General features: G+C 39.4%; 1 protein-coding gene across 9 annotated transcripts in view; it reads right to left on the bottom strand.

Annotated features, from left to right (window-relative positions):
- The window catches only part of CFTR (CF transmembrane conductance regulator), a 197365-nt gene that overhangs the window by 21353 nt on the left and 157876 nt on the right, over positions 1-18136 (bottom strand). For all 9 annotated transcript variants that reach the window (XM_059711630.1, XM_059711634.1, XM_059711632.1 and 6 more), the window contains 2 exons: positions 15369-15620; positions 9510-9665 (listed from right to left, as the gene is read on the bottom strand). In XM_059711630.1, coding sequence (XP_059567613.1) covers positions 9510-9665; positions 15369-15620 — 408 coding nt within the window. The remainder of the gene's footprint in view (positions 1-9509; positions 9666-15368; positions 15621-18136) is intronic.

The raw sequence follows: 18136 nt of genomic DNA, 5'->3' as shown, positions 1-18136 counted from the left end.
CCATGCCCCTGGCCACAGCTCAGGTCCTGCACTGTCAGTGGAGAGGTTAGCTTCCTCTTCCTATGCAGGGTCTGAGTCGAAGGGTTTATATGGGCTACAGGGTCCTTGTAAGTTTCAAGAGGACTTACATATCCAATGGAACAAGACAATAGAACTTTTTACTGCAGACAAATGGAATAGTGCCAGTGCTCTGGACAACCATGGGTAGAGGCCAAAGGTATCATAACATCAACCCAAACACAGAAGTTATTAAAGGTAATGTAGTTTGCAAAGATGGTATATAATATAGCTCTGACCTGGTGGATATATCTATAATAATAAAAGCATAACATGCTAATTAGACAGGACATCCTTCCAGACGTCCTTCCGGAATGAAGCTGGGGCTGCAGCCGAGGGATCCAGGCAGCCACCAGCAGCTGAGAGGGAGGGATCTAGGCAGCCACCTGCAACTGTGAGGGAGGGATTGAGGCAGCCACTGTGGCTGTGAAGGCCTACTCTTGCATGAATTCCATGTATTAGGCCTTTAGTCTATAAATAAGAACCCAAGTACTTTGAGCCTCAGTGTTCTCATTGTAAAATGGATAATGCCATCTTTCTTCTCAAATCTACTCTACCTCTAGGTTTTCCATTTCAATTCATAGCACCTTCATTTCCTCAATGCAGAAACTTGGGAATCATCAAAGACTTAACTTTCTCCCTAATCTTCCTGAATGGAATCAATCATCAGACCTGTGAATTGGTTTCTCAAAAATATATCTCAAATCTATTTATTTTTTTAAAATCTCTACTGCTATTGCATAGTTCAAGCCATCAAGACATCTCTCTCTGGAAGATGTCAAGAACCTCCTAATTGGTCTCTTTCCTTTCAATCTTGCCTCCCTTCCCAATTCACTCTCATTTAATGACCAAAGCAGTTGCTACGGTATAAATTGGATTATGTCTTCCACTTTTTGAAAAGCTTTCAGTGGTTTTCTATTGCACTCAGGGAAAATGTAAAATCTTTAAGATGGTCAACAGACACTACCAAATTTAGTCCCTTCTACTTCTTCTGGCCATTTAGTGATCTTCTCCCCACACTGCCCCTTTTCACTCCAGCCACATACTCAGTGAGCATTAAAATTATACATGCATTTGTGATTTTTGTAATGTTCATCTCTTCCACACTATAACTTTACTGTATACCCTGTCATTAACTCAAAGGCGTTGTATATAGTATATGTTCAATAAATGTTTCCTGAATAAATAAATGGGCTGATTTCAAGATAAAAAGTAAAAATATAAAAATACTATAGGACCTGCACAGGTCCTTAGGCCTGGCGATCAGGGCCTTCCGGCCTCTGGCCAGGGCCTTCCTTTGCTCAGTACCGCCCCTGGTGGTCAGAGTATGTCATAGCGAGTGATCAAATTCCCGGTCTCCCAGTTGGACTCCCAAGGGGACACTTTGTATATTAGCCTTTTATATATGTAGACTAGTAGCCCGGTGCACGAAATTTGTGCACTGGGGTGTGTGTGTGGGGGAAGGGGCCCCTCAGTCTGGCCTTCACCCTCTCCAATCTGAGACCCCTCAGGGAATGTCCAACTACCTGTTTGTGCCCACACTTTTAACAGATAACAGCTCCATTGTTGTTTTTTTCTTATGCTTATAACCATTGGAATTAGTAGGTATTCAAAATGTGTATACATTTTGGGGGGACACTCTGTATATCTCTAGTCAGCGGTGAAAGAAACCAACAGCAGATTTGGAACCCCCAGACAGGGAACCTCGCTCACTCCCCACATGTCTCCCCACTTCACTTTCCACCTTCGTGGGCAGCAGGAGAATCAACATTTTCTCTCATTAATTCGGAAAAGCACGTCCTGTCACCCGCTGCCTGGCAGGAGTGCGCTAGGCCCCAAGCAAGCGAGGCTCAGTCAGGGCAGCCTTCGCTCATGGGTGCTGGCACCCAAAGTGCGCATTCCTCCTCTACAGTCGCCCTGACTATCCCATTGTTTCACTGAGAGGACGGAATTCCTCCCCGCCTCTGGGTTCTTGATCTTGAATGCTGACCGAAGGCACCTCAGAGAGGGCCGCCCATGCCCACCAGGTGTGTTTGTCTGCATCTGCTCCCGCCTCAGCACCTGCATTAACCCCCTAGAGGTGATCTTGTAGCTGCACTGGCTTTCGTGGGAACAGGGCATCACCACTCCGCCCTCTCACTGTCATCTCATAGGCGCCCACCCTCAGCACCCAGAACACCCAGGAACTCTCCAAAGGACGTGAGCGCATCAGAGGGGATGTGTGCACATCCTGTGGGGGTGTTTGGCATGCCAGGTTGATGGAAGTGCGGTGGAGAGGTGGGAGGAACTTGTGCACGCCTTGGTTTGCAACTGTTGCAGGCGCGGGAGGGTGACAGTGTGCTGGGGGATGTGCACGCCAGGGGGGGATGTGCAAATCTGCAAACACCCCTGGTGCTGCCAGGAGGACGTCAGTCTGGCCCGCCATGGTGGTTCTCCCAGCGATCCTGCACCTTCTGGGCCAGGAGGCGGGACTTGCACAGCCACTCCTGGGTGCTGATGGCCTGCAGGCGCTACTTCAGCTCAGCCTGCAGGCTCCGCTTGGCGCGCTCACAGCTGTCACCACCGCCATGTGGGGAGTACAGGCTGCTCTCTGCCAGCCTGCCTCCCCTGTCCAGAGGCTCTCTGCGCTGCTCACCTGCCCAGAATGACTGGGGCTAGGCGGAAGCCAGGCGTCTTGCCCTGCCCAACCCCAGCCGATCCGCCCCTGTGCAAGCTGCTGCCCCACCGGGAAGGGTCACGGATCCGGGTCCCGGGACCGTGGACAGCCTCAAGCTCTGCCCCCCCACCCCCCCAAGCAGGGTCACAGATCCGTGACTTGGTCCCGCGGACAGCCTCAAGCACTGCCCCCCACCCAGCAGGTCATGGATCTGGGTCCAAGACCGCCGACAGCCTCAAGCGCTGCCCCCCGCCCAGCAGGGTCACAGATCCGGGTCCCAGACCGCAGACAGCCTCAAGTGCTGCCGCCCTGCCCGCCAGGTCATGGATCCGGGTCCAAGACCACGGACAGCCTTGCCCGCTGCCGCCCGCCTTCAGTATGCAAATTAGCCGCCATCGTTTTGCTTCAGGGTTGGGGTCCCCACTGGGGTGCCTGGCCAGCCTGGATGAGGGGATGATGGCTGTTTACAGCTGGTCACACCCCCTTCAGGGTGGGGGTCCCTACTGGGGTGCCTGGCCAGTCTGGGTGAGGGGCTGAGGGCCGTTTTCAGGCTGGCAGGTGACTGAAGCTCCCAACCTCTCCTTTTTTTCTTTTTTTTTAATTCTGGGATTTATTTACCTTCTATGGCTGTCACTGGAGCCGAGAGCCGGCTTTAGCTCTGAGGTTTGGCTCCAGCTCTGAGACCTCGGCTGCTGAAAGCAGGTATCTGGGCTTTGTTTAGCTTCTATAATTGAAACACTGTTGCAGCTCCAGCTCTGAGGCCCGGCTGGCTGAAAGCAGGTTTCTGGGGATTGTTTAGCTTCTATAATTGCAACATAGTTGCTTAGAGTGCAGCTCAGAGCTGGGCGGCGGCAGGCGGGGAATGTTGGCTTCCTCCATCACTGGAGCAAGCAAGCCTCCTGTTCACTTCAGCTGACTGGCTGCCGGCCGCCATCTTGGTTGGCAGTTAATTTTCATATCACCCTGATTAGCCAATGGGAAGCGTGTCAGAGGTACGGTTAATTACCATGTTTGTCTATTATTAAATAGGATGGTCAGAGTTCAGCACATATTATTTTTATTCTTTTGGTAAGAATAAGTACTAAAACCCATAGTCTTTAAAGAAATAATACTAACAACCCATTAAAACTTTAATATCTCTATATAATTACTTGGGAAATAGTATGCCTAGCTTTTTCTAATGGCCTAATAATTTATATATAATATTTATCAAATGTATAGCAATATCTAATAATTTATTTCAAATAGGTATATATTAAAAATTATGAAGAAAGCTGTTTATTAAAATTAGACATCCAAAAGTTTTAGATGTAGTGGATTTAGTACCATTCAGAAATTCTGTAAGTCTTTTGCTTACAGTTTATTGTCTAGCATTAAGGTAATACTTTAATTTTAAAGAAAAATTAACTGAATGAACTAGTTCAGTTAAAATTCAATTTCATACAATTATTCAAACATTTCATTCCTGTGTTACAAATAGTGTCTGGCACTCTCTTGCTTCCAGGGTGGCAGTAGGTGTTTAGTTCTGTTTTCTAAACTGTGTGAAGTTTCCACAAACTCATCTCTAAAGCTGAGCGGTCACCTACATCCTTTTCCCTGACTTACACATGAAATAGCGAAGACCCTGAGAAGTCATGTGGCTTGGCCAAGGTGACACTGTCAGGCTTATTGAACAAGGAAATATATCCCTGAAGCTATAAGTCACAATGATCCTCTATCTCTCTTTTAGGAAACTACTCAGCATAGGAAAATGAAGATGTACAAATATTTGATATTTATTCAATGTCCTGTACATAAGGTATAAAGAGTAATTCTTGGGGCTCAAGGAAAAAATAAGGAGAGCACCGATGTTCATTGCCTAACTAATCTCTTTCCTGAAGCTGACTCCTCAGCGCAGTGGAGACAGCCAAGCCTACGTGGAGTGCTCGGAGTTGTTAGTACTAGTATTTCACTGTAATAGATGCTTCAGCCTTGGATATCAAGTGAAAAACAAAAAAGCAATTTGGATTCTGTGATAACTGAATGTAGAATAAATTAAATGAGTCAGAGAAATGACTCCTATCCTTGAAGATATGGTGCTTTATTTAAAAAAAAATTTTTTTTTCATTGATTTTTAGAGAGAGAGGAAGGGAGGGGGAGGAGAGAGAGAGAGAGAGAGAGAGAGAGAGAGAGAGAGATTGATTGATTGATGTGAGTGTGAAACTTTGATTGCCTCCTGCATGTCCCCTACCATGGATAAAGCCCACAACCTGGGCATGTGCCCTAACCAGGATTGAACCAGCAACTTTTCAGTGCATGGGACATAGACCAAACAACTGAGCCATACTGGCCAGGGCAAGGATATAGTGCTTTTTTGTTTTGGCTCAGAATATATACAGGGTTGGGAAAAAGTAGGTTTACAGTTGTAAATATGCAAAACATAGTTTATTCTTGTCTTTTGGCAATGTCTGCAAAATTTTATTCTAAGTTTAATCTGTAAAATAAAAATCCAAGCAATTTAAACAAATCAAGAATGTGAGATTGAATTATAGAATGTTTAAAAATAAGTGTTGCCTTGCTTTTACGAACATCTATTAACAAGAACAGTCAAAAATGTTTAAGGTTGCCATAGCCGGTTTGGCTCAGTGAATAGAGCATCGCCCTGCGGACCGAAGGGTCCTGTCAAGGGCATGTACCTTGGTTGTGGGCTCCTCCCTGGCCCAGGCCCTGGTCAGGGCGTGTGCAGTAGGCAACCAGTCGATGTGTTTCTCTCACATGGATATTTCTCTCTGTCTTTCCCTGTCTCTTCCACTCTCTCTAAAAATCAATGGAAAAATATCCTCATTTGAGGATTAAAAAAAAATGTTTAAGGCTTATAACAAATAGATAATTTTATAAGGTTAATGTATATACCATTTATTTGTATGTAAATGGTTACATTTAAGGTGTTCAAATTATCGCTTCCTATAAAGTCATTTAATGCATTAAAAGCGTTTAGAGCCAATTTTTTAGGATATACTTTTTCAGAGATAGCATAAAAATGTTTCCTAGATCGGACCAAATTATCAAAGACATAAAGTTTTTGGCTCAGAAATACTAAGATTGTATTGCACTAATGACCATACCATTTATTTTCTCTTTTTTCTTGAATCTGGGACTCCACTCTCATTGTCCTCATTATCTTCTTACAGTACAGCTGGCGAGTTTCTCAGCCCATTGCCCTGCCCCTGATTCTGCTCCCTAAAGTCCATGGTCCACGTGCTGCGGGCAGCAGCCCGCCCTACGAACACCCTTTCACCACCTCTTCTGGCTCAAGGGTCAACCTATTCCTCACTTGCCAAGTCTTTCCCTCTCTCCAAATACTCTCTAACATATAGCCTCCTCTGCCCTTTGCTCCCCCAACTTTTTCTAATTCCCCTCTCTGTCCTTGTTCATAATATCCCTGCCTGGGATCCTGGAATATGCTCTCCATAACTCCCTGCTCGGACCCTTTCTAAAACCTACACACTTTACGGCCCACTTTAATTATCACCTTAAGAATACAGTAATGTGGTGGGGCTGGATTCTCTCTCCTACTTGCCCACTGCACTCCCTGACTAGTCTGTGCCTGGACCCATGACTATATATGTTTAATTTATCATTTTTGTTTTTTTCCTTTGATCCCTGACTTATGGCAATGAGTGTACTTTTGAGTCTCTCAATGGAAGCTCACAGGTTGAATGGGGAGCTCAATACCACTAATATAACTATAGAATCTATAATGATTATTATAATTTAAGCATAAAGAAAGAGTTCAATAACAAATTATTAAATTGTGAATTATTGTTAAACTGAATGAGAACTGCTGTGCTCCCAACTTCATTGTTCAGATCGATAGATACATATTATGGGCTTAAGTAATGTCTCTCACAGCAAAAGATGTTCCAGCTCTCTAGTGGCAGTCATGTGTGGGCGTGGACTAGTTTCAGATCAAAGTCTCATTGCAAGAAGAGGCCTGTCATTCCCTCGGAATAGCTTTGCAGCCTTTCAATCTTGTAACTGAAGCTTTGAAAATACATTTTAAAGTTATTTCTCTGTTTTTCATGAATTAAGGGCTTAACTAAGGCTTAAGATTAATGAACAAGTCTCAGTGTTCAAATTGCCTAAGCCCACTGGGCTCTGACTCTAGGTCTTACTATCCATGCTCTCAGAGCTCACAGGCAAAATAGAACAAATTAAAGAAGGCTCCACCTTGCAAAGTACACAATCCCCTAATTCCTGGCCAGCTGCATTCTCCAAGATTACTTTCTTGCATATTTTCTAGCTACAGGAGGGAAGAACAGAAAAAGCCAAAACACAATTGCATGAACTTGCCCAAACTAACGGCATCTTGTGATTGCATAGGATTCAGGATCACTGAAGGAAAGGGAACGTTTCTTGTTCAAAATTCCAGTTTCATGTGTATGAAAACAAGTGACTAACTGACCGAGAGATCTCTGATACCTCAATGTCAGAGATCTACGCCCTTGCCAGATCAGAAAGATGAAAGGAAGGAAAAGATAGAAAAGAAAAGAAAAAGTTTTTGCAGGATTTTAAATTCCTTTTTCTTCCTTCTTTTTCTTTTTTAAGGTCAAACTCCAGGAAAGGGACAAAATTATGTGATTTGAACTTCCAGTAAAAGCATCTCTTGGTTTGGATGTTAAAAAGGTGTGAAGAGTTTGCCCCTTTTCTCTATTTCTTGGATAGTCACTAAATGTTCTAAAGGTGTCAATGTAGAGGAAATAGTACATTCTGTCTATAGACATGCTGTGACACTCAGAAACAGTCCCAGAAACCAGGGTCATAAACATGTACAATGAGAAGCATTTCTGTGAGCACAATCACACATTTTTAAAGGCATATCTCAAAGTATTTTTTGTTTCGTTTATAAAAAGCTTACAGGCATAGGAGAGAGAAAATGAAATAAAGGTGCTTGGAAGATTCACTTTGGTGGAAAGATAAGATAAAGAATTTTTACAACTCTGGCCCACTCTATTTTTCTGCAGGTCTTGCATGTTCAGGTTCCTGCATATCTAGGTTCCTAAATAGAACAGACAATAAAACAAAAACCTCTCTATCACATGGCAGATAAACAAAAGGATTCCCAGTCAAACTGAAATTATTTTTTAGAACGTTGCTTATTCTAATGGGCATGTTTTTGTGAATAAGAACAACAAGGAAACAAACCTTCATTATTGTAGTTAAAAATGGAATCAGAATAATTAACGTCAACTGAACAGCAACTCTTCTCAGACAACCAAATTCTATTCTGTGTTCTTCCACATTGCCATCTGCCTCATGCTATCACCTCGGGATACTTGTCTCCCCACTGTTTATCTTTAGACCACTTGATAATCCCTTTTTTTATTTCTGAAGAAACAATATTGTTTTTTAAAGTTCAACCAGGATTAAGCTTCTGGCAACAAGGCAAAGTCTAGACAAATGAATGAAAAGCATCTTTTTAGCAGTTACAATATTTAGTGCCTCATTAGTTGAGAGGAGCAAATGTTACACAAAAGTATCTAAAAAATACAAGCTTTTTTCTCAAGGTGGATTTATAGTCAATCTCCGGGGAGATGTCCCTAGCATTTTAATTTTGTAATAAAAGTAGGTAATTGTGAGCACCATGGTAGTGGAGTGGATTCAGTGTCCATTAATACAAAGGGGGCAAAGTGATCATTGAAACAGTGACTATATCCATAGAGATGAGAGCAAATACTAGTAGATATGCAGCACATGCCTCTCAGATTTGCTCACATTAAAGATATTCATTGGTTTCCATTTGAATCATTTTAGAATGGAACTGTTGCTATTTTTCTCATATGTAAGAAGTCCTTTTGCAATAAAACAGTGATACTAAGCCAGTGAGGCTAGAGATACTGTGTGTGACCCAGATCAAAGAGTGACATTGAAAAAAAGAAGGGGAAGGGATTAGCAAAAAAAAAAATATACACATAACACATGGACAGTGACAGCAGTGTGGTGATAGCCAGAGGGAAGGGGGGAGGGGGAGGGTAAGTAAAGGTGGGCAGGGGAGGGGGGAAAGGGGATGGACAAAGACTTTGCTTGAGATGATGCAGTGTGCAGATGATGTTTCATTGAGTTGTACACTGAAACCTTTATGGTTTTATGAACCAATGTCACCCCAATACATTCAATTAAAAACAAAAAAAAACAACTTGCAACCCAGAGGCTCATGTAGGCAGAGCCAGAACCAGGCAAAAAGCTTAGTTCCTAAATCTCAACTTCTCTTAGAGTGGTTTCTACCCATATCCATCCCATTATTGTCTTCTCACCCTCCTCCCCTTTCTCTCAGAAAAAAAAATATATATAACTTTCTTTAAAAAATAGCTACAGGTTAATCTGACATGGTTATTCTTATCCAAAGAACAAAAGTACAATCATTACATTTTTACTTTCAATTCCACTACCTCATGCTTCCAAGTGTTGGTGATTTCAGCAGCGTCTTTCATATCTCGCAAAGCATTTCTCAACCTGCTGTGGTCGCTGACTTGAAACTCAGACCACTGAAGCGGGACAAAAGCCCCAGCCTCCTTACTACAGATTATGTCTTCTGGGACAGGCCATCAAAAATATTAATATTTCAATAACTGGATAGCAGAGAATTCTGAACTTTTAGAGATAGTTCTTCTCCTAATGAAAAGTTTACACTGCACAAAATGGGCAGAAATATATAACAAATACATTTTGCAGGGAAATGTGAATTTCTTGATTGCAAACATCAAATAATGGTAAAATTATATTTAGTTACTTTTTTCCCTATTTTTTTCCAGCTTACCTGTGGCATAACTCCAAAGGCTTTTCTCCACTCTTGCAAAGTTATTGAATCCCAAGACACACCATCTATTTGGATTTCTCCTTCGGTGTTCAGCAGTCTCAAAAAAGCCGATAACAAAGTACTCTTCCCTGACCCAGTTCTTCCCAAGAGGCCCACCTAGAATATAAGAGTGATGGCATTACTTTTGTGGCATACAGATACCCTATCATAAATGTAATCTGGTAATATACTTCAATAAAAAACCATAGGAACTGTTTATTTTTAAATAATCACCAGAGAAAGATTTTCACTTATTTACTCAAACCTTTTTTAGTACTCCCACTTATGACCAATATTTATCTGAAAGTAAATACAGAAACTGTCCATAAGGAATTGGATCCCTGATGCTGGCTTCCTTTATCCCTGACTTTGGTAATGGCAAAAAGGTTGAAAATGCCCATTTTCCATCAATGAAAAGCAAAGATACAGTGTCTGAATGCACATCATTTCTATGGGTGGGCTTAAGCCAGCAGCAGAGACCTATAGTTTGATCTAGTTACAAACATAAACACAAGCTTGAAAATGAATGAGTCTGAAACAGTCCTAATACTTAGATACTGTCCTTTATAAATAAGCAAGCATCAAGTTCAGGCCTGACAATAAACAAGACTAAGTTCAGTGAGCTACACAATCCCAGAGAAGGCAGGTTGGGCCTTGCTACTCCTCATGAATAAGCACTTGGACAGCTGTCAAATCAAATTCTTACATCCATCCTGTTTGACAAGAAGGGCATTCTGGGAAACAAAAAATATACTAAAGGAAAGTAAAAACCATTCTTGTTACTGAAGACCATGAGAGCGTAGCATGCAGAGCAAGGGGCGAGCAGGCGCTGCAGGAACTTAGCCCAGCCCTGTGCTCTGATGTTAACTCAGACCCAGCACTCGGGGGAAGGTGCTTTGAGTGAGCTCAAACATTCCTGCACTTCTTAATGAATAAACTGCCCAACGTTTAGTGGCACTGAATAGATGTTCATTTCCTTCCTCTTAACATTATTCCTTTTTTTTTTTTTATCATTCAGCCATTTTTACAGTAGAACTGAGCAAATAAATGGTCCTTCAGAATAGTGATTTTCACATCATCTGTGGTAAAGGACAGTCACATATTGTTTTGTGTTTTTAGTTTCTAACGTACTGCACATCAGTACTTTAAAAATTGGATAATAAAAATGAATTTCCAAATGCTTAGTCTTACTTTCCATATTTATCACAGACTAGTAATAGTTTGCAAACCAGAATCAGTTCACAGACACAATAAATGCTTTAGCACATATAATAATCTTTAATAATAACTTATTAATCACTTATTAGGAACCTGGAAATAAACTAGGCCTTTGGGATAAACTGGTAAATAAACAATAATGACACAATTGTCTTTTTTTCATAAGAGCTCTATAATGAGACCTTAAAAAATGTATGTTTTCCATTTTGATGAAAGGGAAGTTGGGGGAGGGGTAAAAAAAGGTGAATGGATTAAGAAGTACAAATTGGTAGTTACAGAATGATATAAAGTACAGCATAGGGAATGTAGTCAATAATCTTATGTAATAAAAAGGTAATATGTAAATCGACCGAACAACAGAACGACCAGTCACTATGATGCGCACTGACCACCAGGGGTAGACGCTCAATGCAGGAGCCGCCGCCTGGTGGTCAATGTGCTCCCACAGGAGTGCTGCTCAGCCACAAGGCAGGCTGATGGCTGGTGAGCACAGCAGCCTGTCTCTACAGCAGCGCTAAGGATGTCCGACTGCTGGCTTAGGCCTACTCTCTGCCCCACGGGGAGCAGGCCTAAGCTGTCAGTTGGACATCCCCCAAGGGCTTCTGGACTGCAAAAGGGCACTGACAGGGCTGAGGGGACCCTCCCCCCCAGTGTATGAATGTCATGCACCAGGGCTCTAGTATTGTAATAAATATGTATGGTATCAGATGGGTACTAGATTTACCAGGGAGATCACTTAGTAAGTTATATAATGTGTAATCACTGGGTTGTACACCTGAAACTAATATAATATTTCATGTCAACTGCAGTTGAAAAAAACGTATGTCCTCTGAGATAACTGAGAAAACCAGATAAACCAAATGCTATACACAACAGTCCTTTGAGTTTCTTTATACAACTAATCACAATCAGTAATTATTTTATTTATTATTTTATTCTTTTTTTAATTATTGCTTGTGTTAACTCCAAGAATATTAATTCTTAAAGGGCAGAGCAGTCTATCTTGTATCCCCTTGAATTCTCAGCACCTTGGCCCATATAAAGTGCTCAATAAATACTTATTTGGATTGACTGAGGGGCAGGCAGATAGAAGGATGAATGTATGTATGTATGTATGTATGTATGCATGTATGTAAAGAAGGGTGGAAGGAAGTGAAGTAGAGATGGAGGGAGGGAGAGAGGAAGGGAAAGGCAGATGAATGCATAAACTTACTTAGTCGATCTAACAAACAAATGGATTTTGTTAATTTGGTCAATTTCTAGATCAATGCTCAATTTAAAAATCTTGTGAAATTCCATAATGTAACTTCCATATTTGAATCAGCCCATGTTGTACAAACCTATTCACCATATGTCAGGATTACTTGAGCACAACAGTAAAGCTTTGTATAAGCAATCTAAATATGCCTTGTATAGGTGAGGTATAGAGAGAAGGAAAATTCAATAAAAGGAAGTAATTTTCTCTAAGATCATATCAAAAATTTTTGATAAAAAATGCCTTGAGGTCCAGGCTCCAAATCATTGGTCAGGGTTTTAATGACTAGGATAAATGACATGTTCCCTTTCCTTAAAATGCAAATACTGATTTTTAGAGAACTCAGTTTTTATGTTGGGATGAGACTAGAATCATAGGCCATTTATTAATCTTTTGTTTGGCTTTAAAATTTTTAGCTTTTGCTCTGGTTTCCTTATATTATTGAACAGCTTGTATTGTAGCATGTTTGACATGTTTTTCATTCAACACCAAGGAATCTTACTGGTTTGTACCTAACAAAGTCTTCTTGTTGTTTATGTAATTGGCACTCACTAATTCTTTTCCGGGATTTGTTTTGTCAGGCTTTCTCAGTGACCTGTTGAATAAGCCAGAGTACTTCCCACAAACAAGCTTTTAAGATCTATCCTAATATCCAGTCAGTGTTTTCTAGTAACTTCAATGCACCTCCTCTCTGAGGATTTTGGATCAAGATAAATCAAACTATTACGTGGAGAGTTAAACAGTGTTAGGTTTGGTGCTAGTTGTAAGTACATTGTACCATGAATAGAACAGTCTCAGTGCCTTCTTTTCAGAGTAACTGAGTCAGGCAAGTGAAGCTCTTTGAAATTTAAAACTTAAGCTTTGTTAGCTTCACAATAAATCTGCCTCAGCCTTTACTGGATGTTGGACTTCTTTTAGATTGTCATTTTTGGGGACAAACTTCTCTCTCTCTCTCTCTCTCTCTCTCTCTCTCTCTCTCCTCCCCCCATCCCCTTATTCTACTCCTTCTTTTAAGAGAAGCAGTGGCAAGTTGTGGAAAAAAACCCACAAAAATCTTTCCAGTCAGATAGACCTGGGTTTTAGATCCCTGCTACCTTAGTTACTTCTTTGAACTTCAGTTTCTCCCACTGTGCACAAAAAGGGCAATAATATCTACCTTTTGAGTTATAATAAGGTCAAATGTGATAGCAAATAAAGGTCGTTAAACAGTGATTAGGGCATGATAAGCACCCAATAAACATTAGTTTCCCTCTTTGGATGGCAAGATCCATAGCCTCATGTGAGAACTTTTTAATTCCCCCATAGCATTTAGACAACGTCTTGCAAAGAATAGTTATGGAACACACATAGCCTGTGTGTATGTGTGTATATATATATATATGTTCAGGGGAAACAAAATGCCTATGCATATTGTTTCTTCCTCATTTTACAGCATCTCTGATTACTACTCTCACATCAGGGAAACTGTACGGAAGTGAGAATGCTGCAGATCCTGTCACTACTAGCACTTGGCTGAATTTAATTGAGTGGGCAAGTGAGCGCTGGTAAAGCTAAGGGAAGGGAGGGTGTCAAGAGGAAGGAGAGCAAATCATTTACCACAGCTCTCCACCCTGGTTTATATAAAACTATTTGTTGCTCTTGTTTATAACTTGATGACAGTACTTTGGGCATCCATCCTGGTGACTCCAGGGACACTGAGCTGCAGATTTCATTCCCTGATGTATAAAGCCAAAGTAAGTAAATAATTATACTTTTCTCAATGCGAGGGAAGAGCGAAAAGGAATAGTTACTTTTACATAGTTCCAAAGCATAACTTAAACATTTCTTGGAGTTCAACAATGAAGCAAAAATGTCAAAAATCTCAGAGATTTTATGAAGGCTGTAATATAAAACACATAGCCATAAATAACCTCATCCTAAAATCAGGGGTAAATTAAACCAAAAAACTAAAGTCTTCCCATTTATGTCCATTTAAAATTGTTTTCTATCAAAAAAGAAGAAACTCATTATTTATAATATAAAGAAACATAATAGCCCAGCCAGTGTGGTTCAGTGGCTGAGCATCGACCAGCATGAACCAGGAGGTCACAATTTGATTCTCAGTCAGGGGGCGTGCAGCCAATTGATGATTCTCTCTCATCACTGATGTTCTTTCTCTCCCACCATCTCCCTTCCTCTCTCTGAAATCAATAAAAACATATTTTCTTGAAAAAAGAAATACAATAGGCTAATTTTAGTAGTATGTGAATTTATTTATCTTAACTATAAGTTTAATAAGATGAGTCAAAATTTCCAGTGTGCTATTTTAAGCCATTTAAAATGGTATGCAGGGACTTTTTGCTCATTCTATATTCTTTTTAAACTAAACTTCATCCAGTGCATTAAATTATCAAATATTCCTAAACCTATGGAAAAAAGCAAGTGATAACAATCTCTTCCTAGCTAGTGATAGTGAAGGAGGCCTAATAAACTTTCCTGACCATTCTCTCAATAATTTTTTTAAAAATTTCTATTTGAAATTAATCCACAAAGACATGAAGTTTTTAAATTCAGTTTTCATAAGACATGGCTTTCTTGTATTCTATCTCAGTCTTTTAAAAAAAAGATAACAATCAAAACAATATAATACTCCTGTATAGATTTATGGAGTGGCCCAGAATATGAGATTTGAAGACAATATTAAACCACATTTATAGAACATGAAATGTAGAAAGAATGACCATCTCTTTCTCCAAGGATCAGTTCCAGAATCAGAATATTTGAGTACTTTCTATGTGCTCAGCCCAGTGTTGGGATCCATAAGGAATGTTTCAAAATAATGCATGGTTATTTTTGCTCATTAAGTAATAAAATTTGCTTAGTAGATTACTGGGGGAACATTGATCTATACCTTGACGAAAACTCCAACTAAACAAACGGGGAAAAGCATAGCACAAAAGTACCACTTCTTTGACAGAGTGTAAATTAGGTAAAATTTAAGATGAGATCAACAAGATATTTCTCTTACAGAAAATGGAAGATAGTCACAGGGTACAAAATCTAAAATGTTATAATTTTGTTCTATTTAATGACTTCTTTAATGAGTAACCTACTAATCAAATAGATATTCTGTAAGTGGAATCATATTTAAATTAATCTATTATGTAGATGCAGGACTCTGCAAACGAAATTTCATATGGAAAAAATAATGGCTCCATATAACAACAACTTGAAATATATGTGTTCAGTATGGATCCTAGTCTACAATAATGGTGCTACAAACGCATTCTACGAACACATCATTCTAGGCTACTGAGATTAACTTACTGAATCCAGGTCTAAAAAAGGAAGCAATGTTGAAATCTCACCCTCTGGCCAGGACTTATGGAGAAGGAAATGTTCTCTAATATGGCATTCTCGCTGTCTATGTATTTTGCCGTGAGGTCTTTGACGATCATTTGGCCCCCTGAGGGCCAGATGTCATCTTTCTTCGCATGCTGATTCTCAATAATCATAACTTCCGAGAGCTGTCCATCCTTGGATGGTTTTCTTGATTTGGTGGACATACTTTCTTCTGTTTGCATGTCTATAAACTTAAAGACGCGGCTCACAGATCGCATCTGAAATGAAAATTACAATATTTTATTTTTATTTGTTTTAGAGCTGCAGGCAATGTCATAACTAGTTTGATGTTTCCTAAAAAATAACTTGTAGGATGTAACACTAGCTAGTCAACTTGTGGTTATTTGTCAGAAGGTTTTACCATGAACTCACAGGAAATAATTGAGTAGAATTAAAAGCTTAGTCAAAGAGATTTAACTAGGACCTATACAAATGGGCTTTGGCTAGACCTGTTTATTTTCCTGATCACTTAATTCTTAGGTATGCAAGTCACACATAAATAGCCAAACTATATTCAAGAGAACAGATAATGTCAAGGAGAAAACTATTTTCTACTATGAGCAGCACTGCACAATGTTGTACAACTGGTACATTATAATAAAATGTTCCACACCTCAAAACTAGCACAGACGATTCTTGCTTTTCTCTTGAAGTGTCTTAATAACTCCCCACAATTCTATATGTCAGTTGGGTAGTAAGTGAACTCTTGATGCTTAGTAAATATTGAATAACCTCACAAAAGGCTTAAAAAAATTTAAGTCATTGGCATACATCTGTAGTTAAATAATTATATTTTAATCATTTTAAAGATTAATTTCCATTGCTGAGCAAAATATGGCTGTGTGTAATGGTTGTATTTGAAACTGAATATGCGTCTGCTTTATAAACTCATTCATATAACATTTAATAATGTATATATTTAATGTACATAGAAATAAAAGTTCAACTATGAGTAATTATGATTTATTGGAATTTGGAGTATAATTTTTTAAAATATATTTTTATTGATTTCAGAGAGGGCGAGGAAGAGAGAGATAGAAACATCAATGATGAGAGAGTATCATTGATTGGCTGCCTCCTGGGATCAAGCCTGCAACCTGAGCATGTGCCCTTGACTGGAACTGAACCCAGAACCTTTCAGTCTGCAGTCTAATGCTCTATCCACTGAGCCAAACCAGCTAGGGCAGGAATATAATTTTTAAAATACACATCGCATATGAAATGAAAATAACAATATGGAATATAACAATAGTACATAAAATAATGTGACTCGACCCTTCCCAGGTCTTATTAGCTTACAAGCAGAAATTTATTGCTTTTCTTGCCTTAAAACTAATTGTTGATTCTGGCTTTACTCCATCAAGAATTTATCCTTCTCCTTTACAATGTTAATGTATTATTTTATTTATAGTTAAGGCTTAGCTTATTAGAAATGATGTTTTTGCCAAAAAAAAAAAATAGGTGGGAAGAAATGCATTTGTAGCATGTGCTTCTAGTACTTCTATTTTTCATCGTTAAAATTAACTGGGAAAAATTATCTTTAGTATGGGATGACTGGTAGATGAAGCTGAGGAATTTAGATACTAATCCTCAATGGAACATGCAAAGGTCCAGTTTAGCACACCTAATGGTCTGCCTGTTTCCACATGCCATTGATCAAGCCTGCTGTTTATGAAGTTCTTTCTTTTATCTAGTAAATCTGTGCTTCAGTTTCTTTCATTTTGGAATTACCTTCAACAATTGTTTAAGATTCAAGAAGAGAATCCTTTTAAGCCAAACCCACTGTTAATGGATGTGAAATGTATTCAAAGCCCACATCCATCATAAATAACTCAAGGGGATGTCAAAAGCATATAATCACTATTGCTCCCACATGTAATATTTTAAAATTTCAAATTATGGGTGACTTTCAGGGGCTGTTAAATCCTGATCCTGTTATTTTTTATTAACTGTGAATTAAAATATACTCTTGCATTTCACTCTCATTAGTTTTCACAGAAAGCTGCTAGTCTATTTAAAGTCTGAAAGATAAATTATAATTGTAACTACTACTGAAATGGAACTGCAGGAAAAATAGTTCAAATACATTTCAAATATCTTATTAATTCTACATAAGAATAACATCACTCTCTTGAAATGAGAAATTGAGAGAAATGCAGAAATCTAGCTTAATTTTATAAAATATAGTTGAAACTGTTGCCATTTCTACATATCAGTGCTATGAAGAATTCCAAACTTGTCTTTGTTAAGTGCTTTAGAATGTCCAAGAAAAACACTATATAACAAAAATCCTTCATTTTAATACTTCCAAACAATCAATAAAACATTTAAGGCTTGCTATCTAAACTACTAAAAATTATGTGCAGTGTTATTTAAAACTGACACCCCAAATCACTATTTTGGTAGCACTGAATTAAGTATGTAATTTTTTGCATAGGGATCTGTGTTTGTGCACAACAAATTACATTCTCCATTAGTGAGGCTCACCTTGAGGGTGGACCCAAAACTATTAATGCCTAATGTGGCAGGTAGGACACCCCTATCAAATTTAGAAAATGAAAATTTCAAATTCTCATCTTTCATACAGTCTGGGTGCTGACAGTGACCCCAGGACAGACTCTTATAGTTGCCTGCAACATGACCTGGTTACCCTGACCTGAAAAAGAACAAGTTCATCTTAACGATGGGCACTCATCCACAGCATAGGAGCAGACGTTCATTCACGGGTTAGCAC

This window comes from Myotis daubentonii, chromosome 10 (assembly GCF_963259705.1).
Source record: "Myotis daubentonii chromosome 10, mMyoDau2.1, whole genome shotgun sequence".
In the NCBI taxonomy this organism is placed as follows: Eukaryota; Metazoa; Chordata; class Mammalia; order Chiroptera; family Vespertilionidae; genus Myotis; species Myotis daubentonii.
Note: the sequence above shows the minus strand (reverse complement) of the source record. Positions and strands in the feature narration are given on the sequence as shown.